Below are 24,812 nucleotides of genomic sequence, written 5' to 3'. Positions count from 1 at the left end.
AAAAAATGCCTTTTTACGTTCGAACACAAGTTCTTCAATAGTGCCTGTAAGAATGATGATTTTTCTGGAAATGCAACATTTTGAAAATATTCTTACTGATTGTGGTTGAAACAAAGATAAACACTTGCAGCCTTACTCATAATGAAATCCCTAATACGACGATAATACTCCGTATTAGCTATACAGGGGTGGGGGCCTATACTGGTCAGATTAAAAATATTTACTCATAATCATAAATTTTCCCAATATAGCTCGACCGCTGGATATATTCCATAGAATATGATTTTTTTACAGTAGCAACACTTGAAAAATTTGGCATTTTGCGGCGTGTTGCCAACTTCACGTTTATTCAAATGTCAAAAAAGTAATCCAAGAATTGTTTTGTTTATCTTCGAATAACCTAAAAATGGATAATGTTGAGATTAATTTTGTTGAAGAGGTAGAATTAAAAAGGCGCAAGCGTAACAAAAATTGGGGTGACGTTGAAAAGGTTTGTTAACGTTTATCTTGGCTCTAATGTTTTGTTTACTTGTTTTTTTTTTTTTTACAGTATTACCGCACAAGAGTCCCAACTGCTCCCGTCTGGAGCCAGTGAGACTATGGCATCCCCAATTGGGGTATGATGTGAGGCTGAGGGTATTGGGGAGGGGAGGGAGATGGGGAAGAGGAAGGTGGGGAAGTACCTGGCTATTCAGATCTGGTCACCAAACACGGCTAAAGCCATTTCAAGCAACGTTTCAATTCTGAATGGTGGTCTTACACCAGGGCGATACTGAGAGTATCTTCCACTCTGGAACGTGCCGCAAATATACTATATATTATTTTTAAATTAATTAATTGTGAAATAACACAAATTAATCAAATAAAATTTATTTGCGCACGCCGGGTTCGAACCCGCGACCTTCGGATCTGTAGTCAAAAGCGTATACCACTAGACCACGCCGGCCGTGTTTGAAATTAGTGTAAGTATAATGATTGTTTTCCTTGTAGGCCTTGTTGAAGGACTGTGTGACTGAACACGTGAGGGCTGTAGAGAACAAAAACTCGGACGGTAACACCCTAATTGCCAAGAGGGAAGCTTGGAAGCTTGTTTTATTAAAGTAAGTATACCTCCATAATATATCCGCATTGTTAACTTTTTTCACAGATTAAACTTTAAGTTTGTCGCTTCGTAGCTTTGACATCCATTTCAAATAAAAAAATATCATAGTATGAAATTAATCAGGTAAAGGTATTCATACCACATAATTAATAGCACACTATTTTTCAGATTTAACACACTAAGTGACCAAAAAAGAGACATGGGTCAGATACAAGCTCAATGGAAGATGCTCAAATTGGCTTGTAAGAGCCAATTGAGCCGGTATAGGAGGGAAGTGATGGCAACAGGTGGAGGTCCCCAACCACCAAGTCCTTCGCAGGATATTCTCTCGATGGTGGATTTGTTACCACATGAATTCGTAACGGACAAAAATGTTGACGATAGCGATTCAACATTTAAAGCAAAGGTAAATATCTTTTTATCGAAGGAAGCAAATACTTTGTGGTGTGACATTATATATTAAATGGAAAACACACACTTTGTAAAACACAACTTTTTATATGAATTAATATTTAACAGCCAACCAGCATTTTTTTTTTCAAAAGATAAGTTGATAGTAATATTATTGAAATATTGATGGTTCTGTCTATATTTAAACTCATGTAAATCTTGCTTTAATTGTGGGAGTTATATTGGTAATTGTGTTTTATTATTACAGATGAATTTTCCTACATCAACCCCTCACTCCACACTGCCACACTCTGTTCCCAATAGGAAGTTGTCTTTTGAGGTAATATACCTAAACCTACTTAAATGATCAGCGCAACAATGAGTGCTAACTATTTGCAATATTTAAAGCAGTAACTTTTCAGTTGGACATAATCTTTTGTTTATATCAACAGGAAACAAGTGAAGCTGATTCACCACCACCGCCACTATCACCACAAGCACACACCATCCAGCATGTCCCGCTGCATGCTTGCCCTCCACCTCTACCTCGGAGGCGACCACGCCATAAAGTAAGTATTTCTTCACACCACATTTTTGTTTGCTCAACTGACTTTATTGTCGTACCAAAACTGAAAGTTTACTAAGAAAAACAATAACTCATATATGAATATTATTTTTTTATGTATAAAATGCACGATAATTAAGAGATTTGCAGAGAATAGATTAAAACACCGTACTAGGTGACTGCCTGTTTCATGGTGACTAAAGTTGAATATAGTTATTTTGTATGTAGTGTTGACATATGGATTAATAAAAATAATAATTGTAAAGCGCCGTTTTTGTGAGAAATCACCTCTGCTGTTCACTTTGTTATATATAGGCACTATCTAAGTTTATTATTTACAAAGATACATAAACATACTTACCTGGATTGGAAATTGGAAAAATTATAATAGAAAGTTGGAATTTTTTATTATGTAATAATTACAGTTTACAATGTATAATAATATTTGCTAACAATAATGATATATAAAAATTAGTTTTCACAATTTTTTTTTTGAATTTTTTTGATGTTTCTCCTTTATGGAAGCAGACGCTTGTGTTTAAAAGAGATGCTGAGTATCGAGATGAACATTATTTATATAAGTATCCTTATTAATAATTTAAGGAGTTAAGAATATTAAAAATATAAGTGTATATCAACAATGTACAATTTAACGATTTATGACGTTACATTATTTAATTGACGAATTTCGTTATTTTGATTTTTTACATTGAAATGATCTCTGATAGAATAATTAATAATAATTATGTTAAACCAGTTATGAAAACTTTGTCATTTAATGTTTTTATTTTCAGGAAGACGACTTAGCCCAAATGAAGGCGAACGTCTTTGAAGAAACAAAAAAAATAATGCACCTTGAGCACCAAAAAAAATGGAGTACTTGTTCAGGCTCATGAAAGACGAATCCAGGGCTAAAATTCGTTTACAGGAAGTAGAGTCACAGACCAGGGTTAGCTTGATGAAGAAGGAAAGTGACCTTAAAAATTGTCTACAGGATGAAGAGTCGCAGACCAGGATTAGGTTCATGGAGGAGGAACACAAAATTAAAATGTCGATGCTGAAAGATGGATGGATAGCCAAATAATTATTTTATTTTAAGAGTATGTATGATATATGGTGTGATTGTGGGAAAGGCAAGTGGTTTGACAGACTGTCCTCTCTGCGTAACCTTTCTAGGAAGGGTGCAATGTTTGGTTAATTAGAATTTGTATACATCCCAATTGATTTCTCGTAATATTTTATATATGATTGCAGACCCCTAGCAGCTCTAAAAAAGGCGTGGGACAACTTGAAACGAGATGCCCGAACACAGAGGGCAAGTGTTCGTTGCCAAATATTTGGAACTGGTGGAGGGCCCAGTCAAGACATAGAAGATCCAGTGCTGCTGAAGGTTGAGGCAGCAATTGGATTAAGTTCCTCCGGGATGGTAAATTCGTAAGTTAAAATATCTTGTTTTTAATTAAATTGGTATTTGGTGATGACTGAACATATTAAATTCTCCCTATATTCTATTAATTGCTAGTTTTGCTTTGTGGGAACTATTTTCTTTATGATTTATGATTCTTGTTTATTGGTCATCGTTCATTAGCTTCGCAGACCAATATCAATAATAATGCCTTTTATGTGTACTTTTTAATCTTTCTTTGGTTTGCTTTCATGTTGCCCACATCTTCGAGTCTCTGTTGCCGAGGGTTACGACTCCCACTCCAAACGCTCTGATGAACAAGGATACTCCACTAGATGCGCTCCTTCACGGCATAGAGAGCTGCCAACACCAACGTTCCGGATGCCTGTGATTGGTCACTCCGGTTTATTGGTGTTGCTTCCATACTATGTTCCTATAACATTCCATACTAACACATTCCATACTATGTTCCTATAAACTGTAAACTATTCTATTATTTATGTAAAACTTGTAACTTTCTGCCTAGTTTTTTAATGCTGAATCTTTATGTGGATGATGTTTTTTTCTGTAGTTTTATCAAAGGTTACAGTTAAGAGTTTAGATTAAAAAAACCTTCATTAACAAAACAGTTTTTTCTTTGTTTTTTTTTTTTTAATTTCCTGAAAGTTCAACCTCGTAACATATTTTACGTCGAGTACTGAATATTTAATATTTGCTCATCAAAACCTAACAAAACTGCATGTATTTTCATTGGCCGACAGTTTAGAGAGACATGACAGCAAAAATAGATTTAAAATCAGTAAATTAACTGCCAAATCCATCCACAAAGAGAATAAAGCTTTTTCTAGTAGCGTGGATTCATTTATTGCAATATATGAGACATTTGTATAGCAAGAAGAGATTGTTTAATTTATAAATGTACCTAACCTTCCATTTCCCAACCCTTATGGGTCAGTGAATGACCAACAACCAACTGAAAGCATGACAAATGACTCTCCGAATAAGCTAATGGGAGAAGAGTTTGGAACGTTAAGAGAGTTAGAGCGAAGCATGTCAGTCCACCATTAATCGAGTTATCTGCATTTATCCCTTCTTTCAATATCTCTACAACCTTGTCAATTCTCATAAACATGCTTCCCAAATACACTCTCATTTACCTATTAAATATAAAGTACCCATTAATCATACACATTCATTTTAAAGTTAAGTTGAATTGAATTCCTTGTAATATAAATAGACCAGCTCAACGCCCATGTAAACATAATGAGGAAATCTATAAATGGTTTCTCAGTTAGGTGAATTACACATGACTATAAATTAAGCACGTTGTAAACTGATTTCCCTAAAATAAAAATAAATAAACAATATTGATCATACCTTAGTCTTATTATTATATCTTAATTATTGTGTAATATGCATTTGTGTCGCAGGTACATTATACTACTGAGTATGTACATTTTTTCAATGTAATATAATTATATATGTAGATACAATCATATCGAGTACATACTAATACATTTAAAAATGTTGATCAATGAACACCTGTCTAGTGGCATTTCCAATATGATTGATTGGGGCTACTTGTTCATTTGGGGCTACTTCCATGAAACCACCACCACCTGCTTCTGCTCCTGCACCCTCATCATGTTCTTCATCCATCATCATCTATTCCAAATTACAAATCATAGAATTAGTACATACAAAACTCTAATGTAAGGAATATCTAAAAACTGACATATTATATTATGTTTCATTTTAACACATCTTTTATTTTGAGTTGTTTTCTTACCTAACTGAGGATCATTCATATCGATGGCAAGACAATGGAGAACAGCAAGAGCTACGATAGTTGTCTTGATGGTATCGAGAGATCCTGACATACCCCGCAGCAGGCAACGAAATCTCTGTTTCCATACCCCAAAACATCTCTCCACCGTGTTGCGAGTAGATATTTGAGCCCTGTTATACGCCACTTCTCTGGGGTTTCTTGGGTTCCTAACTGGGGTGAACAGATATGGTGTACAGGCATAACCTCCGTCTCCCAACAGTCGTCCGTTGAAGTGACCTTCTTCAAACCTCTGCTTGATGGAACTTTCCCGGAAAATACGAGCATCGTGAGTACTGCCTCTCCAATGAGCAACAATATCCATAATTTTTAGTTCTGCATTGCACACCACCTGGAATGAATTTATTCATGCAATCAATGTTGGTTGATGTTTATATTTCAGACACGTATTGAGGTTTATCACTTTACAAACCTGGACATTTAAGGAATATATCCCCTTCCTATTGATGTAATATTGGCCGGCATCACCCCCAACTTTCCTTATTTTAATGTGCGTGCAGTCAATGGCACCCATTACTCCAGGAAAACGTTTTATTCCTTGGAACTTTGCAACTGTTGATTGTTGCTCTTCAATAGATTGTGGCATTTTAATGTACTGTGGAGCAAGGCGGGCAAATGCAGTTGCGACCCTTTTGGCAATACGGGACATTGTCTGTTGACTAAATCCATGTAAATCTGCACAATCATCTGGTATCTGCGAAAAAAATGTTATAATAATTTTAAAACTGTTTAGTTATCGATTTTGCTGATTTGTTTCACAGGAATGCAATAATAGACACTATCCTTACCTCGTTTCTGCCCCAGTATCGTATGGCACAAAGAACTTGGAGATCGGTAGATATTTTTCCACCCCGTTTGTTATTGACATGCAAATATGGCCGTACCAAATCGATCAAACTTCTCATATTTGCTTTGGTGAATCTATATTTGGACCTAAAATCTCCTTCCGTTAGCGCCGTAAATGGGTCATACCGCTTTTTGTATGTTTTCCGTGCCCGTGGTGGATGAATACGGTCAAGATTTGCCAAAGCTCCAGTCAAAACGTCAAAATTGTCAAAGTCAGCCATTTCCGAATTTATAATACGGCCGTATACTGCCTAATCCTGCTCTTCGGGTGGGTTAAATCTGACGTCTGCTAATACGGTCAGATTAGGCAATGCGCATGCGCGCGAGTTGGCGCTATTATGAGTAAAAAATTCACTTAACCTGTCCGTATTATCGTAGTGTTTCGATTATGAGTAAGGCTGCATGATTACGAAATTTCAGCCCGTTTGGAGCCATAAAGCCAGAAAAAATGCCTTTTAAAGTTCGCACCCAAGTCTTGCAGTAGTGCTCGTAAGAATGATGACTTTTCAAGAATCGCAAGTTTTCGAGAAAATTTAAACTGATTATTGTTGCGACAGAGATTTAATCTATGATTCCAAAATATCAGCTCTTTCGGAGCCATAGAGCCAGAAAAAATGCTTTTTAAAGTTCGAACCCAAGTCTTGCAATAGTGCCCATAAAATGATAAAATTTCAGGAAAACCAAGTTTTCGAGAATAATTAAACTGATTGTTGTTGAAACCAAGACTTTAACCATAAATACGAAATTTCAGCACGTTTGGAGCCATAGAGCAAGAAAAAATGCCTTTTTAAGTTCGAACCCAAGTTCTTCAATAGTGCCTGTAAGAATGATGATTTTTCTAGAAATGCAACATTTTGAAAATATTCTTACTGATTGTGGTTGAAACAAAGATTATCATCATGATTACGAAATTTCAGCCCGTTTGGAGCCATAGAGCCAGAAAAAATGCCTTTTAAAGTTCGCACCCAAGTCTTGCAATAGTGCCCGTAAGAATGATGATATATCTAGAATTGCAACTTATTGAAAATATATTTACTGATTGTGGTTGATAGCAAGATTAAAACCATGATTCCAAAATTTCAGTTCGTTCGGAGCCATAGAGCCAGAAAAAATGCCCTTTAAATTTCGAACTCAAGTCTTGCAATAGTGCCGTAAGAATTATCATTTTTCTAGAAATACGACTTCATGAAAATATTTTTACTGATTGTGGTTGAGACCAAGATTTAAACCATGATTACGAAATTTCGGCCCGGTGGGAGCCATAGAGCCAGAAAAAAATCATTTTAAAGTTCGAACCCAAGTCTTGCAATAGTGCCCGTAAGAATTATGATTTTTCAAGAAATGCGAATTTTTTAAAATACTCTTTCTTATTTTTGTTGAGACCAGGATTCAAACCATAATTTCGATTTAAAGTTCGAACCCAAGTCTTGCAATAGTGCCCATAAGAATGATGATTTTTCTAGAAATGCAAGTTTTTGAAAATATTCTTAATGATTGTGGTTGAGACCAAGATTTAAACCATGATTACGAAATTTCAGCAGGGTGGGAGCCATAGGGCCTGAAAAAATGTCCTTTAAAATTCGAACCTTAGTCATGCAATTGTGCCCGTAAGAATGATGATTTTTCAAGAAACTAAAGTTTTCGAGAATATTTAAACTGATTGTGGTTGAGACCAATATTTAATTCATGATTCCAAAATTTCAGCTCTTTCGAAGCCATAAGCCAGATAAAATGCCTTTTAAAGTTCGAACCCAAGTCTTGCAATAGTGCCCGTAAGAATGATGATATTTCAAGAAATTCAACTTTTTGAAAATATTCTTACTGATTGTGATTGAAAGCAAGATTAAAACCATGATTCCAAAATTTCAGTTTGTTCGGAGCCATAGAGCCAGGAAAAATGCCTTTTTAAGTTCGAACCCAAGTTCTTCAATAGTGCCTATAAGAATGATGATTTTTCAAGAAATGCAACTTTTTGAAAATATTCTTACTGATTGTGGTTGATAGCAAGATTTACACCATGATAACGTAATTTCAGCCAGTTTGGAGCCATAGAGCCAGAAAAAATGCCCTTTAAATTTCGAACTCAAGTCTTGCAATAGTGCCGTAAGAATTATCATTTTTCTAGAAATGCGAATTTTTAAAAAAATTCTTACTTATTGTGGTTGAGACCAGGATTCAAACCATTATTCTTGAATTTCAGCCCGTTCAGAGACATAGAGCCAGAAAAATTGCCTTTTGAAGTTCTATCCCAAGTCATGCAATTGTTCCCGTAAGAATGATGATTTTTCTAGAAATGCGAGTTTTCGAGAATAATTAAACTGACCGTGGTTAAGACCAAGATTTAAACCTTAATTCCAAAATTTCAGCCCGTTCGGAGCAATAGAGCCAGAAAAAATGCCCTTTAAAGTTTGAACCCAAGTCTTGCAATAGTGCCCGTAACAATGATGACTTTTCAAGAAACGCTAGTTTTCGAGAATATTTAAACTGATTGTGGTTGAAACCAAGACTTTTACCATAATTACGAAATTTCAGCCCGTTCGGAGCCATAGAGCCAGGAAAAATGCCTTTTTAAGGTCGAACCCAAGTTCTACAATAGTTCCTGTAAGAATGATGATTTTTCTAGAAATGCAACATTTTGACAATATTTTTACTGATTGTGGTTGAAACCAAGATTTACACCATGATTACGAAATTTCAGCCCGTTTGGAGCCATAGAGCCAGAAAAAATTACTTTTAAAGTTCGAACCCAAGTCTTGCAATAGTGCCCTTAAGAATTATGATTTTTCTAGTAATGCGAATTTTTGAAAATATTCTTACTTATTGTGGTCGAGAGCATGATCCAACCAATAATTTCTAAATTTCAGCCCGTTCGGACCCATAGAGCCAGAAAAAATGCCTTTTTAAGTTTGAACCCAAGTCTTGCAATAGTGCCCATAAAAATGATGATTTTTATATAAATGAAGGTTTTGGACAATATTTAAACTGATTTCTGTTGAGACCAAGATTTAAACCTTGATTCATAAATTTCAGCTCGTTCGGAGCCATAGAGCCAGAAAAAATGCACTTTAAAGTTCGAACCCAAGTCTTGCAATAGTGCCCGTAAGAATGATAATTTTTCAAGTAACGCAAGTTTTCGAGAATATTTAAACTGATTGTGGTTGCGACCAAGATTTAATCCATGAATCCAAAATTTCAGCTCTTTCGGAGCCATAGAGCCAGAAAAAATGCCTTTTTAAGTTCGAACCTAAGTCTTGCAATAGTGCCCATAAGAATGATAATTTTTCTAGAAATGCAAGTTTCTGAAAATATTCTTTCCGATAGTGGTTGAACCCAAGATTTACGCCTTGATTCCGAAATTTCAGCACATTTGGAGCCATAGAGCAAGAAAAAAAGTGGGTGTGTCAAGCCTACGCAAGACAGAAGTGAAACTTCTAGTATTCTTCTCTCTTATTATTAGGGCTTTTTTATACTAATTTTCATATATTTATTGGCAGGTAGAGTAGAAATTAATATTGTTTAGCGTTTGCCAACGACCATACCATGTTGAACACACCGGTTCTCGTCCGATCACCGAAGTTAAGCAACATTGGGCGCGGTCAGTACTTGGATGGGTGACCGCTTGGGAACACCGCGTGCCGTTGGCCCATTTTTTATGGTAATTTCATGTTTTTTTTTATTTTTTTATCGTTACTATCATTAATAATATCATAAAATTCTTTAACTTTTCAAGTATGCTACAGGCCTAAAATATTACTTAGTGGATTGATATTATGGTCAACCATTGAAAAAAAAAATTCCTGCAAAGTTATGGATGTAATTACGATCTTTTTCAAGCGCGTATGTAATGATTATTTTTATCAACGTCGCACACACCTTGCTAATGTTTTCAGTATTATTAGGGCTTTTTTATACTAATTTTCATATATTTATTGGCAGGTAGAGTAGAAATTAATATTGTTTAGCGTTTGCCAACGACCATACCATGTTGAACACACCGGTTCTCGTCCGATCACCGAAGTTAAGCAACATTGGGCGCGGTCAGTACTTGGATGGGTGACCGCTTGGGAACACCGCGTGCCGTTGGCCCATTTTTTATGGTAATTTCATGTTTTTTTTTATTTTTTTATCGTTACTATCATTAATAATATCATAAAATTCTTTAACTTTTCAAGTATGCTACAGGCCTAAAATATTACTTAGTGGATTGATATTATGGTCAACCATTGAAAAAAAAAATTCCTGCAAAGTTATGGATGTAATTACGATCTTTTTCAAGCGCGTATGTAATGATTATTTTTATCAACGTCGCACACACCTTGCTAATGTTTTCAGTATTATTAGGGCTTTTTTATACTAATTTTCATATATTTATTGGCAGGTAGAATAGAAATTAATATTGTTTAGCGTTTGCCAACGACCATACCATGTTGAACACACCGGTTCTCGTCCGATCACCGAAGTTAAGCAACATTGGGCGCGGTCAGTACTTGGATGGGTGACCGCTTGGGAACACCGCGTGCCGTTGGCCCATTTTTTATGGTAATTTTATGTTTTTTTTTATTTTTTTATCGTTAACATCATAAAAAATTTTATATCATTCTTTAACTTTTCAAGTATGCTACAGGCCTAAAATATTACTTAGTGGATTGATATTATGGTCAACCATTGAAAAAAAAAAAGGCGTTAAAAACAAAAAAATTATGTGCGATGGCCGAGAATCGAACTCGGATCAACTGCTTGGAAAGCAACTACGCTGACCATTACACCACCAACGCCAGTTGTCGAGATGAGCTAAGAAGCATTTATATTTTACTTCAAAACTTTGACTAGATCAAATGAACTTTAATCGGTCCCGCATTTTCGTTTCGGTCATGAGTTGGTTTTACTCCGGTACTCGAAATTGCATGACGCGGGTAAAGAAGTTTCACTTCAAAAAATGTCTTTTAAAGTTCGAACCCAAGTCTCGCAATAGTGCCCATAAGAATGATAAAATTTCCAGAAAAGCAAGTTTTCGAGAATATTTAAACTGATTGTTGTTGAAACCAAGACTTTAACCATGAATACGAAATTTCAGCCCGGTCGGAGCCATTGAGCCTGAAAAAATGCCTTTTAAAGTTCGAACCCATGTCTTGCAATAGTGCCCGTAAGAATGATCATTTTTCTAAAAATTCAATTTTTGAAAATATTCTTACTGATTGTGGTTGAAACCAAGTCTTAAACCATGAATACGAAATTTCAGCCCGGTCGGAGCCAAATATCTTGAAAAAATGCCTTTTAAAGTTCGAACCCAAGTCTCGCAATAGTGCCCATAAGAATGATAAAATTTCCAGAAAAGCAAGTTTTTGAAAATATTTATACCGATTGTGGTTGAAACCAAGACTTTAACCATCAACACGAAATTTCAGCCCGGTCGGAGCCATAGATCCAGAAAAAATGCCTTTTAAAGTTCGAACCCAAGTCCTGCAATTGTGCCCGTAAGAATGATGATTTTTCTAGAAATGAAATTTTTTGAAAATATTCTTACTGATTGTGGTTGAGACTAAGATTTAAACAAGAATTCCGAAATTTCAGCCCGTTTGGAGCCATAGAGCCAGAAAAAATGCCTTTTAAAGTTGGAACCCAAGTTCTTCAATAGTGCCCACCATAGCTCCAAACGGGGAATTTTTAAAAAATTTCTTACTTATTGTGGTTGAGACCAGGATTCAAACCATTATTCTTGAATTTCAGCCCGTTCAGAGACATAGAGCCAGAAAAATTGCCTTTTGAAGTTCTATCCCAAGTCATGCAATTGTTCCCGTAAGAATGATGATTTTTCTAGAAATGCGAGTTTTCGAGAATAATTAAACTGACCGTGGTTAAGACCAAGATTTAAACCTTAATTCCAAAATTTCAGCCCGTTCGGAGCAATAGAGCCAGAAAAAATGCCCTTTAAAGTTTGAACCCAAGTCTTGCAATAGTGCCCGTAACAATGATGACTTTTCAAGAAACGCTAGTTTTCGAGAATATTTAAACTGATTGTGGTTGAAACCAAGACTTTTACCATAATTACGAAATTTCAGCCCGTTCGGAGCCATAGAGCCAGGAAAGATGCCTTTTTAAGGTCGAACCCAAGTTCTACAATAGTTCCTGTAAGAATGATGATTTTTCTAGAAATGCAACATTTTGAAAATATTTTTACTGATTGTGGTTGAAACCAAGATTTACACCATGATTACGCAAAACAAAATTTCAGCTCTTTCGGAGCCATAGAGCCAGAAAAAATGCCTTTTTAAGTTCGAACCTAAGTCTCGCAATAGTGCCCATAAGAATGGTAATTTTTCTAGAAATGCAAGTTTCTGATAATATTCTTTCCGATAGTGGTTGAACCCAAGATTTACGCCATGATTCCGAAATTTCAGCACATTTGGAGCCATAGAGCAAGAAAAAATGTCTTTTAAAGTTCGAACCCAAGTCTCGCAATAGTGCCCATAAGAATGATAAAATTTCCAGAAAAGCAAGTTTTCGAGAATATTTAAACTGATTGTTGTTGAAACCAAGACTTTAACCATGAATACGAAATTTCAGCCCGGTCGGAGCCATTGAGCCTGAAAAAATGCCTTTTAAAGTTCGAACCCATGTCTTGCAATAGTGCCCGTAAGAATGATCATTTTTCTAAAAATTAAATTTTTGAAAATATTCTTACTGATTGTGGTTGAAACCAAGTCTTAAACCATGAATACGAAATTTCAGCCCGGTCGGAGCCAAATATCTTGAAAAAATGCCTTTTAAAGTTCGAACCCAAGTCTCGCAATAGTGCCCATAAAAATGATAAAATTTCCAGAAAAGCAAGTTTTTGAAAATATTTAAACCGATTGTGGTTGAAACCAAGACTTTAACCATCAACACGAAATTTCAGCCCGGTCGGAGCCATAGATCCAGAAAAAATGCCTTTTAAAGTTCGAACCCAAGTCCTGCAATTGTGCCCGTAAGAATGATGATTTTTCTAGAAATGAAACTTTTTGAAAATATTCTTACTGATTGTGGTTGAGACTAAGATTTAAACAAGAATTCCGAAATTTCAGCCCGTTTGGAGCCATAGAGCCAGAAAAAATGCCTTTTAAAGTTGGAACCCAAGTTCTTCAATAGTGCCCACCATAGCTCCAAACGGGCTGAAATTTCGGAATTAAGGTTTTAATCTTAGTCTCAACCACAATCGGTAAGGATGTTTTCAAAAAAAGTGGGTGTGTCAAGCCTACGCAAGACAGAAGTGAAACTTCTAGTTTCAGCTGATGCTTGGCGTGGCGCAGTTCGCTGGTGTCTGAGAGAGAAGAAAGAAGAGAAGAGAGAGAACGTTCGTGAGCGGCTCCCCCACCTCAACAAGGTTTCACTTCAAAAATGCCACAGCCGAGAATCGAACCTCGCTTAACTGATTGAAAGCCAACCACGCTGAGCACCAACTGTAAGCAAAGCCGCATAAATTGATTATATTATGTAGGTTCTGAAAATATGAGAGCTTGTTATGTTTTATAATGTTACCTACATCACACCCAAAATATAATATATTTTTAAAAATAATGTACAATGTACAGAAATAGAATCCCACACAAGATCGCGTAGTGCGCTCTAGCGAACGGATATTTTATCAGAGGGAGATAGTTTTAATTTTTTTTTCTGTAAATTATTACATATTATCAAAATAAATAAATTAATTAAATAAATGTAATACAATTATCATAATATACGGATTAGATAATAATTTTAATCCAACACAATAACGCAAAGCGCGCTCTAGCGGAGTAATGTTTTATCACAGTGAGATAAGTGTTTTTATTATTTTGCAATATTATTTTCTTTTAAAAAATGTTCTGACCTACTAAAAAATAAGATATTGAATGAAAAAGGCGTTAAAAACAAAAAAATAATGTGCGATGGCCGAGAATCGAACTCGGATCAACTGCTTGGAAGGCAACTATGCTGACCATTACACCACCAACGCCAGTTGTCGGGATGAGCTAAGAAGCATTTATATGTTACTTCAAAACTTTGACTAGATCAAATGAACTTTAATCGGTGGTGGGGGTACCCGCATTTTCGTTTCGGTCATGAGTCGGTTTTACTCCGGTCCTCGAAATTGCATGACGCGCGTAAAGAAGTTTCACTTCAAAAGTGTCATTTCTAGAAAAATCATCATTCTTACGGACACTATTACAAGACTTGGGTTCGAACTTAAAAAGTCATAGAGCCAGAAAAATTGCCTATTAAAGTTCTAACCCAAGTTCTTCAACAGTGCCCGTCAGAATGATGATTTTTATAGAAATGCAAAGTTTTGAAAATATTCTTACTGATTGTGGTTGGAACCAAGAGATTAACCATGATTCCGAAATTTCAGCTCGTTCGGAGCCATAGATCCCGAAAAAATGCCTTTTAAAGTTCAAACCCAAGTTCTTCAATCATCCCTTTAAGAATGATGATTTTTCTAGAAATGCAAGTTTTCGAGAATATTTAAACTGATTGTGGTTGAGACCAAGATTTACACCTTAATTCCAAAATTTCAGCTCGTTCGGAGCCATAGAGCCAGAAAAAATGCCTTTGCTAGTTCGAACCCAAGTTTCGCAATATTGCCAATAAGAATTTTGATTTTTCTAGAAATGCAACTTTTTGAAAATATTCTTACTGATTGTGGTTGAAACCAAGATTAACACCGTGATTCAGAAGTTTCAGCCCGTTTGAAGCCATAGAGCCAGAATAAATGCCTTTTAAAGTTCGAACCCAATTCTCGCAATAGTGCCCAAAAGAATTATGATTTTTCTAGAAATGCAACGTTTTGAAAATATTCTTACTGATTGTGGTTGAAACCAAGATTAACACCAAGATTACGAAATTTCAGCCCGTTTGGAGCCATAGAACCAGAATAAATACCTTTTTAAGGTCGAACCCAAGTTCTTCAATCATCCCTTTAAGAATGATGATTTTTCTAGAAATGCAAGTTTTCGAGAATATTTAAACTGATTGTGGTTGAGACCAAGATTTACACCTTAATTCCAAAATTTCAGCTCGTTCGGAGCCATAGAGCCAGAAAAAATGCCTTTGCTAGTTCGAACCCAAGTTTCGCAATATTGCCAATAAGAATTTTGATTTTTCTAGAAATGCAACTTTTTGAAAATATTCTTACTGATTGTGGTTGAAACCAAGATTAACACCGTGATTCAGAAGTTTCAGCCCGTTTGAAGCCATAGAGCCAGAATAAATGCCTTTTAAAGTTCGAACCCAATTCTCGCAATAGTGCCCAAAAGAATTATGATTTTTCTAGAAATGCCACTTTATGAAAATATTCTTTCTGATTTTGGTTGAAACCAAGATTTACAGCATGATTCCGAAGTTTCAGCCCGTTTGAAGCCATAGAGCCAGAACAAATGCCTTTTAAAGTTCGAACCCAAGTTCTTCAATAGTGCCCGTAAGAATGATGATTTTTCTAGAAATGCAACTTTTTGAAAATATTCTTACTGATTGTGGTTTAAACCAAGATTTACACTATGATTCCGAAATTTAAGCCCGTTTGGAGCCTTAGACCAAGAAAAAATGCCTTTTTAAGTTCGAACCCAAGTCTTGCAATAGTGCCCATAAGAATGATGATTTTTATAGAAATGCAAATTATTGAAAATATTCTTACTGATTGTGGTTGAGACCAAGATTTAAACAAGAATTCCGAAATTTCAGCCCGTTTGGAGCCATAGAGCCAGAAAAAATGCCCTTTAAAGTTCGAACCCAAGTTCTTCAATAGTGCCAGTAAGAATGATGATTTTTCTAGAAATGCAATTTTTTTTAAATATTCTTACTGATTGTGGTTGGAACCAAGAGATAAACCATGATTCCAAAATTTCAGCTCATTCGGAGCCATAGAGACAGAAAAAATGCCTTTTAAAGTTCGAACCCAAGTCTTGCAATAGTGCCCATAAGAATTTTGATTTTTCTAGAAATGCGACTATTGGAAAATATCCTTTCTGATTGTGGTTGAAACCATGATCCCAAATTTCAGCTGTTTCGGAGCCATAGAGCCAGAAAAAATGGCTTTTAAATTTCGAACCCAAGTCTTACATTTGGGCCCGTAAAAAAAAATAATTTCCACAAAATTCTTTAATATGCAGATTTTGTTATTGATTTCAATTCAGTCATTTATTTTTATATGGATTCTAAGTCATTAAATAATTCTTACGGTCACAAATGCAATTCAATGGCTTTCAAAGTTCGATCCAATTTGCATTTGGCCCGTAACATTGATGACTTTCCTGAAAATGCTTCCATACACAGATTCTGTTATTTATTTCATTTCAGATTTTTTTCTTATATGGATTCTTAAATTCCAGTTCATTCGTTTCCATAGAATCAGAGAAAATGCCTATTTAAGTTCGAACCCAAGTCTTGCATTTGCGCCTGTCAGAATGATGAATTTCCTAAAAATGCTTTTTTTTCAGCTTTTGGTAATTGGTTTCAGAGAGTCAGAGAAAATGGTTTTAAAGTTCGAACACAAATCTTGCATTTGGGCCCTTAGAATTTTGATTTTCCTAAAAATACTTCTTTTTGCAGAATTTGTAAGTTATTTCAATTTGGACCTCTATTATTATATGGATTCTAAAATTTCAATTCATTCGTTGCCATTGAGTCATTGAAAACGGTTTTCAAAGTTCGAACACAAGTCTTGCATTTGGGACCGTTCGAATGATAATTTAACTAAAAATTTGTCTAAATATTGAAGACAATATTAGTGATTTCTAATATCTAAAAAGACGCTGTCTGGATTGCATTTAGTTCGGGTTGAATCTTGCGATCATACATAAAGATAGTTGCCAATAAAAATGTGCGGTGAAAAAATGAAGACAATGTTAGTGGTTCTTATTCGAAGTATGATACAGTTAAAAGTGACCGAGGGGAATAGGGTCCCATTAGCTCAGTCGGTAGAGCACTGTCCCGGAAAGACAAGGGTCCTGGGTTCGAGTCCCAGATGTGACCGTTTCCTTTTCTGATTTTTCTGTTTCAGATTTTCGTTTAGAAATCACTAATATCGTCTTCAATATTTAAATATTACAATTTGAGGTTTTACTCAATAAAGTTATTCCGAAAAATAAATAAAAATGTGTCCTTTCGCAGATTTTTTTTGTGATTTCACTTCGGACATCAATTGTGGTCCAAAATTATGCATATTTGGGCATTATCCCTTTAGCTTATTTCCTTTTCCGTGTTCAATTGGAGGCAGTACTTGAGTTTAGAAAGAGAATTAGGACGGGTTGTTTCGGACGATTTGAACAATTCATCAAATTTCAACGTTCATTTCCTGGTTCTGTGAAAGTCCTATTCAAGTTCTGTTATTATATCATTATAGACTAGTTGCTTGACAAAAGTGAAATTAAAACAGAACGTTATAAAATCTTTCACAGAACTTGAAAATAAACGTTGAAATTTGATGAATTGTTCAAATTCTCCGAAACAACCCGTCCTTAGAATAACTAACTCGTGCGTGTTTCAAGGAAGTAGTGCCGTACTGTTTGTTTCCTATTGTACACGTAAATGGAAATACGCTTCCCGTCATTAAAGCTTTTTTCAGTTCTTATATTCTTGTTTTTCCGAGGAACCGGATACTTTTGGAGTGGCTGTAATATATACTGATCTGAATTTCGTCTACTACCCCCCCCCCCTCCCGCACAAAAGTCATTACTGCTCCCAACCGTCTGAAGCCAGTGAGACCATAGCATTTCCAATAAGAATATGTTGTGAGACTGAAGGTCGTGTGGAAAGGAAAGAGAAAAGAGGAGAAGGGAAGAAGAAGGTGGTGATGTACCTGGCAATTTAGGTCTGTTCACCAAACAGGGCCAAAGCTATTTCAAGCAACGTTTCAATTCTGAATGTTGGTCTTACACCACGGCGATACTGAGAGTATCTTCCACTCCGGAACGCGCCGCAAATATTTAATATATTATTTTGAATGCGTAAATTGTGAAATAACACAAATTAATACAATAAAATTTTCTTCCACGAACCCGCGACTTCCAGCACTCTAGTCGAAAGCCTAAGCCCTCCGCCACAGTAATTCGATGTTCTATTATTTACACATGGTTTTAAAATGGATACATATTTACCTAGGTTCTTATAAAATTTGTATTCATTTATATAAAAAATTTTAAAAAATCAAAATTTTTATTTAAATGTGTTTATGCGCCCTTCTAATATAATTTCCTCACATAAGAAACATCCTCAACAGGTATCGAAGAGGGCGGTTAGAACGTACCTGTTTTATAAAACTCTATCAAATGGCTTTATAACTGTTCTAAGAAATAATAAACATATTTTTTTAATTAATTTATTTTCAAATATCTTAGACGACCTTCATAGCACGCGTTGACGTTATGTTCAAACCTAATGACGTGGATTTTTATGTTTATTGTTAAGTGGTTGGCTTCTAAGAAGTAGCTGCAAGCATACTTTAATTTATTCGTAGGTAACAATGTTAATTAAATCTTAACGAGAAACAAAAACTTAATATATCGAAGTTTCATTAAAAAATCAATCATGCTTTCGGTTTTTATAGATATTTTGTTAGTTTTCAAAGATGAAAAAAATTCTTTAGTTGTGTTACATCGGCGACTACTTACTTCAACGGTTTTTTTGTTTGTTGAGACATATTATTAATACAATAATTATTTTTAATTTATTTATTTCTCGTAAGTCGTTATAACGGTCAGAATAATATTTAAATCAGCTCTTAAGTGGTTTCTACCGTCACATAATATCGTAAATTGATCAGCCAATCGTCGTCAAATAATGGCATTAAATCTGGCATTGGTAAAACGTATTTGATGCTTGATGACAATTGGTACAGACATTTTATTTATTTTATGTTTTTTTTTTCAATAGCATAGAATTATAAGTTATTTCTACCCTTATTTGAAAAATAATTAGGTCACGGAGGGCGTGTTTCACATAAAATCACAAATCATACCTGTACACCAATAATTTTTACAATAGTAAAACATTTTATTATTTTTTTATATTTAACTTATAAATTCTTGTTTTGTAAAAATACCTACAAAAATTACACCTAAAAAGGGAGAAAAAATTAAACACTGAACAAAAAAATCACATTTTAAAATTTAAAAAGACTACCGTCTGAACTAGTTGTTAAAATCGAACTAAATATTCCATACAATAAAAATAAATATCATCAGCAGAAAACGAAAACGTGCGATTTTTATACGTTCTGAATATTGAGAAAAATTTATCTGAAATCAATGTATTTTCAACATCTTCATACACGGTCTGAAAGAGTCCTAACCTAACTAATATTTATTTATAAATATTTTTATTGATATTTTTTCAGTGCCGACAATCACTAAATTTATTTTTCTTGCTAACCACATACTTAGATGACAAACCATTTCATTACTTCTTTTATTTATCAGTAGCAAAAAATTATGGTTTAAAAATATAAAATATCACTCTTAAAGTCATTAAGCATTTAAACAGTATCAGTATCACTCATAAAGATCTCGTATTACGCCGCTGCAGTCTACTTCTCGGGTTAAAATCTTTACTCAAAGTAATATTCATGCAAGATTTTTTTAGACTGACACCACTTTGTTCCAATCCTCAGAACCGCGGTCATTTTCGCATTTCGCGTTTAGTTGCTAAATTCACCTTTCTTCAGATGACATTTGCGATGTCATTGACCCGGTATGTTTTAAATTGCTTCGAAATTCGATAATGTTTTCCGTATTAGTTGTTTTGTAAATCGATTTAAAATATTCCTCTCATAGTGTTGCAAATGGGTTTCACTGCTTTTTTACCTTTTCACTGCGCCGCATATCGATATTTGTAAAATTATAAGATTTGACACGATCGTAATACGTCCTTTATCCTAGGGGTCGGGCGGTTTAAAAATTTGTCAGCCACTAATACTGCCCTATTATGACCGGTATACGCAGTACGTTTGCGGTGATTATGAGTAACGTTTTCTACTCACCCGTTATTAACCCTTCGTATTATCTATAATGAGTAAGACGGTTTATGTTTAGACGTACAGAATTCTATACTTCGTTTATGTGAAAGCTCTATGAAATAATAAATAGATTTTCGTTGCTGCGTTCTCAATAATTGGTTACAGTTATAGCATCTTAGTTTAAATTTATTTTCATGATCTAGCTACAAAAATTTCAGCCCGCACTTTTAAACATCGTTCGAACTTTGAAGTTTACTCGGGTCGTTTTCATATAGATATAAAAAAAGTTGTCATTAATTTAAAAAAATGAAACATTGGCTTATATTGCTCTTAACAACTTTATCAATAATCGTCAAACTGGTATATACAATTTTTTACTCATTTATTATTTTGTCGACGCAAATTTGTAAATTGACCGTAGGTATAGGTTAGAGTAAGAAATTAATTTTCAATACAATTTCATAAGGAAGAAAAAAGGTATTCAAGAGAAACTGTCACAGATAATCTTAACCATAAAATTTTATTTTGAAAAAACAATTTCTTTTGTGCGTTCTCAAATTTTTAATGAAAAATAAATGTTTAAGTAGTTTAGGGTTATTTTTTTCATAAAGTAATTACAATTTTTATTAGAATTCTACTCAAAGGAAACAACAGGAAAAGCTTTAATTTATACAAAGCATATTTTTGGTATTTTATAATATAAACCGATTCCTAGTAAAAATTTATCGAAAACAGTGATTTTAAATTAAGTTTTGACTTTTGACGAAAAAATGGTTCACATCTGCACCAACCATCGAAAAGTTTTAAAATGTGCATAATGCATATAATCCCAAGTCTTGTTATAATCAATATTATCCCGAGTAGAAATTGGCTCTAGTCATTTTCTATATAATATTTAGTATTGGAACACTATTCTTTTATATAAAATTTATTCTTAATTTATTTCTATTTTTTTATTAAAAAATAATGCGTAAATCTTGTAACATGTATTTATCCATATTAAGGGTAAACGTAACTTATGTTACAATCTAAGCGTTCAATGCGATGGCGTTAATTATTTTTTTTTTAAGTTGTGCTTTAAAATATTAAAATGAAGTCTTGGTTCGTGCACGTACATAATAAGAATAAATAGTTTTGTCCTTGTTGAAACGCAAAGAAAGGAATATAAATACAATTTTATGTTGCTGATTAAATGCAATATTGTATTTGTATGCCATTTTTGAATTAATTGTGTTTTTATACGGACAAAATTATTTATTCTTATTCCGTATGTACATGTGCAAACAAACATTTCGTTTTATAGCATAACTTGCAAGAAGTGTATATTCCTAAAATAATTAAATTAGCGATGTCTATGAACGCGTAGATTATAACATATATTTCGTTTACCCTTAACGGACTTACTTATCTAATACGCCGCTGCAGCGCTGGTATAGCTATACAGTGAGAAGGGCTGTATTAGGGCTGTTAAAATATTTACTCATAATTATATTCATGCATTACTACATCATGGCACTACTTTGTTCCAATCCTTAAAACAGGTAATTTTATAATTTCCACGTTTAATTGCTAACTTCACGTTTCACCAGATGACATTTGCGATGTCATTGACCCGGTCTGCTTTGAATTGCTTCGAAATTTGGCCAAATTCGATATTTCAATTTATAATATTCCTCTGATAGTGTTGTCGATGTGTTACCAATGTCAATTACTGTTTTTTACATTTTAATTGTGCGACTGATAGATATTTGTCAAACCAACCAAATTGCTAATATAAGTCCACGATCTTGGTCTTAATACCATAGTAATACGTCGCTAATCCTAGGGGTCAGGCAGTTTAAAAATCAAATAAACACTACAAATGTGTGTAACTTTTTTATTAACCTGTTCTTATCCCTCCGTATTAAATATTATGAGTAAGACGGATTATGTGTAATGATGTAAAAATCACAAATTTTTCATTTCGATAATTTTTTTTTTGCAATTCTACAGTAGAAGATACCAATGCTTTGTGGATGTTCTATGTTAATATTTATATAAAGTGCTTTGATTAGGTTCTGCCACACGTGTATTCCGGAGCGGCAGTACGCGGCAGCGATGCGTGGCGCCGCTCCGAAGTGTGCGTGTGGCAGAGCCTATTTTTTTTTTCTAAATTTTTACATTATTCTAAAGTGAATCTCGTTCATACCTTTTAGGCTGATTGTTGTGATTCAACGAGGTATGTTTTGCCTCATGAAGAGCTTCTGCGAAAGAGAATTGATGATATTCAAAACAACGTGGATCTAATAAATACAAACTTTCCATTATTAAAAATCATAGACGATTCGGAAACAAAGTCGATGCTGGATCAAAGAATTTCAATATCTTTTGCACGATACCTTTTCAACAAAACACGTCACAGTATCATAAACTCGGTGAAGTCGGTGGAGGAATCGGCCAAAATAATGATTTCCAAAATTGCGGAAACAAAACACAAATTTTTTGAAGAGCTCGATAATACTATCAAAAACGTCAGGAACGATGTGGAAGATGTAGTTGAAAGTGTAACAGGTGAAGTTGTTGGCGTCGTTACATGTGTCTCGGTACGTAGGTCAATTTTTCCACACCACGAGTTATATAATTTATAATACCAAACTTTCACTCAACTGTTCCTCAACTAGTCAACCATTACCCCTCCATCAAAATATTGAATTTTTTTTTGTCAACAAAACATTTTCTTTGTCTGATCATATGCTTAGACTTGTTGTTAATCTATCTCACAAAATTTGTTTCACAAACAGGACCAAAAATTAGCTTTCGAAAGCTTGGTGGAAAAGAGCATCTCAGATGCAAAGGATTGTGTTAAAGCCACCATTCAAAAAAGCATGCAGGTTATTATTAAAGTTCAAAATTCATCCACCGTGGCTAAAGTACTGGCCGAAGATCTATCCAATCAGGAAGCTGCATGTGGCATCGAATCGGAAAATTTTGGAGTTTTGAATTGTCTGAAGGAACTACTCTATACAACAGCGACAACTGTGAAAATGGCTCTTCTGGAAATTAAGACGGCGGTTTGTTTATCATTTTATCATTTGTATAAACACACAGCGGGGAAAGTTTACTGATATAAAATATTGATTATTTATCGAAAATCTGGTCAAATAATTCGTTTTCCTGGTGGAATCGACACTGCACACTTTTAACAAATGAATTCACAGGTTTCCTAAAAAACTGTCGGTAAAATACGAATATTTTATTATGATGTAGGAACATATGTTGATTAAAAATAATACTTACTTACATTTATATTTAAAATTAGATACTTATTTATTATAATACTTATATTTATTAGGATAAGCGCACCTGCAATGACACGTAATCCGATATATTCTGAATTTCCTGATATTTTATTGGGAAATGGCGTGCAACCACGTTTTTAATAAATCAGCAGTACTACTCATTTTCTCCGTGCACTTTTCTGTTTATGGCACAATGGCACGGCTGCTACCTAAAATTAAATATATTTAAATATTATGTACATAAATTTACCTGTACATTTTTAAGCTACTCCTCACAAGTAAGAGCGTGAATTTTAGAAAAAAGAATAGCCAACCGACCATCGGACGTAGTCAGAGTTGGAAAAGAAGTTTTGCAGAAATTTCTCCCGACCGACCCAGCGAGCGACCTAAAAAGAACGGTTACGCTCCTATGGGTATTACCTCCCTGGGAACCATTGACTGGATAACTGCCAAACTGGCAACCTGCCCCTCTGGTAGCCGTTCTTTTAGGTCGCTTGATGGGTCGGTCGGGAGAAATTTTTGCAGAACTTCAGTTTTTTTAAATGTATTTCTGCAGAATCAGCCGACAGGCTTTTGCTTAGACGTTAATATTAAACTAAATACAGGACGCGTTATAATAAAGGCGCAAATAATTAAATGGCAGAGTGATAACATTCAGGAAGAAAAACACTGGGTCGACGTACGTTACGTAAAAAATGCATTACAATATCTGGACTAATTACAATCCATACATTTTTCTTTGGAAATATATGCTTTAGAAACACCCTTGTCACACGCAACGCACACCAACGCTTACAACTCTGCGCCGATCTGGGTTGTCCAGAACGGCGTGGGACGTGTAAAGATGGAGGGCATGGCGTCACGCCTCCAACTAGTTGATTTCACATCTATGAATGGTATTATCTATGCACTTAGCGTTGGCTAAATAAAATATTTAACTACGTAAATCGTCCTCGAATTCGTTCTATGAATCACAAGACAAGACCTAAAGAAAGGTCAAATCGACTGAAACGCTTGCGCACCATGTACTTACAGACTAGAGACCACTTGTCACGTGGTCACACGCGTTGTTTGTGTAGAAATAGTGCGCACTTTGACCTGGAAACGTGCGAGGAGTAACACGACTTAGTGGACGGGGGTGGGTAAGAGAAGGAAAAAAGTTTAGTGTATTTAGCATTTAAATTCTTGATTCATTCAATGTATTAATTATTTGCCTCCATGGTTTATTATTTACAGGTTAAAGAAGCACTTGAAAGCTCTAATGAAGTGCCGGCTAAATTGAATAGTTGTCAATCACAAATTAAGACAGACGCTTCAGAAATCATACATAATATTAGAAAATGTGTCGAGATTTCACCCGCTTTTGTGCTAAGAAATTGGGAAGACATTTTGATGACCCAAGAGGAAAATGCGA

The 24,812-nt window shown here is 34.7% G+C and overlaps 1 protein-coding gene and 3 non-coding genes across 4 annotated transcripts; all 4 read left to right on the top strand.

The window, feature by feature from the left end:
- The first annotated feature begins 388 nt into the window (after positions 1-388).
- LOC149423027 (uncharacterized) lies at positions 389-4,348 on the top strand. Its single transcript, XM_089632815.1, has 7 exons — positions 389-490; positions 991-1,100; positions 1,271-1,508; positions 1,761-1,832; positions 1,945-2,061; positions 2,852-3,157; positions 3,312-4,348. The coding sequence occupies exons 1-6, from the start codon at positions 407-409 to the stop codon at positions 2,951-2,953; spliced, it is 723 nt and encodes a 240-aa protein (XP_089488941.1). The 5' UTR covers positions 389-406; the 3' UTR covers positions 2,954-3,157; positions 3,312-4,348.
- Positions 4,349-9,679: 5,331 nt separating this feature from the next.
- On the top strand, positions 9,680-9,798 carry LOC149423026 (5S ribosomal RNA). The gene has a single exon (XR_016302363.1). It is a non-coding gene; the product is annotated as a 5S ribosomal RNA (ribosomal RNA).
- A 323-nt stretch (positions 9,799-10,121) lies between these two features.
- Positions 10,122-10,240, top strand: LOC149423025 (5S ribosomal RNA). Its single transcript, XR_016302362.1, has one exon. It is a non-coding gene; the product is annotated as a 5S ribosomal RNA (ribosomal RNA).
- A 323-nt stretch (positions 10,241-10,563) lies between these two features.
- Positions 10,564-10,682, top strand: LOC149423024 (5S ribosomal RNA). The gene has a single exon (XR_016302361.1). It is a non-coding gene; the product is annotated as a 5S ribosomal RNA (ribosomal RNA).
- The last annotated feature ends 14,130 nt before the right edge of the window (positions 10,683-24,812 follow it).

This window comes from Hesperophylax consimilis, chromosome 6 (genome assembly GCF_061612785.1).
Source record: "Hesperophylax consimilis isolate HC1 chromosome 6, BYU_Hcon_1.0, whole genome shotgun sequence".
In the NCBI taxonomy this organism is placed as follows: Eukaryota; Metazoa; Arthropoda; class Insecta; order Trichoptera; family Limnephilidae; genus Hesperophylax; species Hesperophylax consimilis.
Note: the sequence above shows the minus strand (reverse complement) of the source record. Positions and strands in the feature narration are given on the sequence as shown.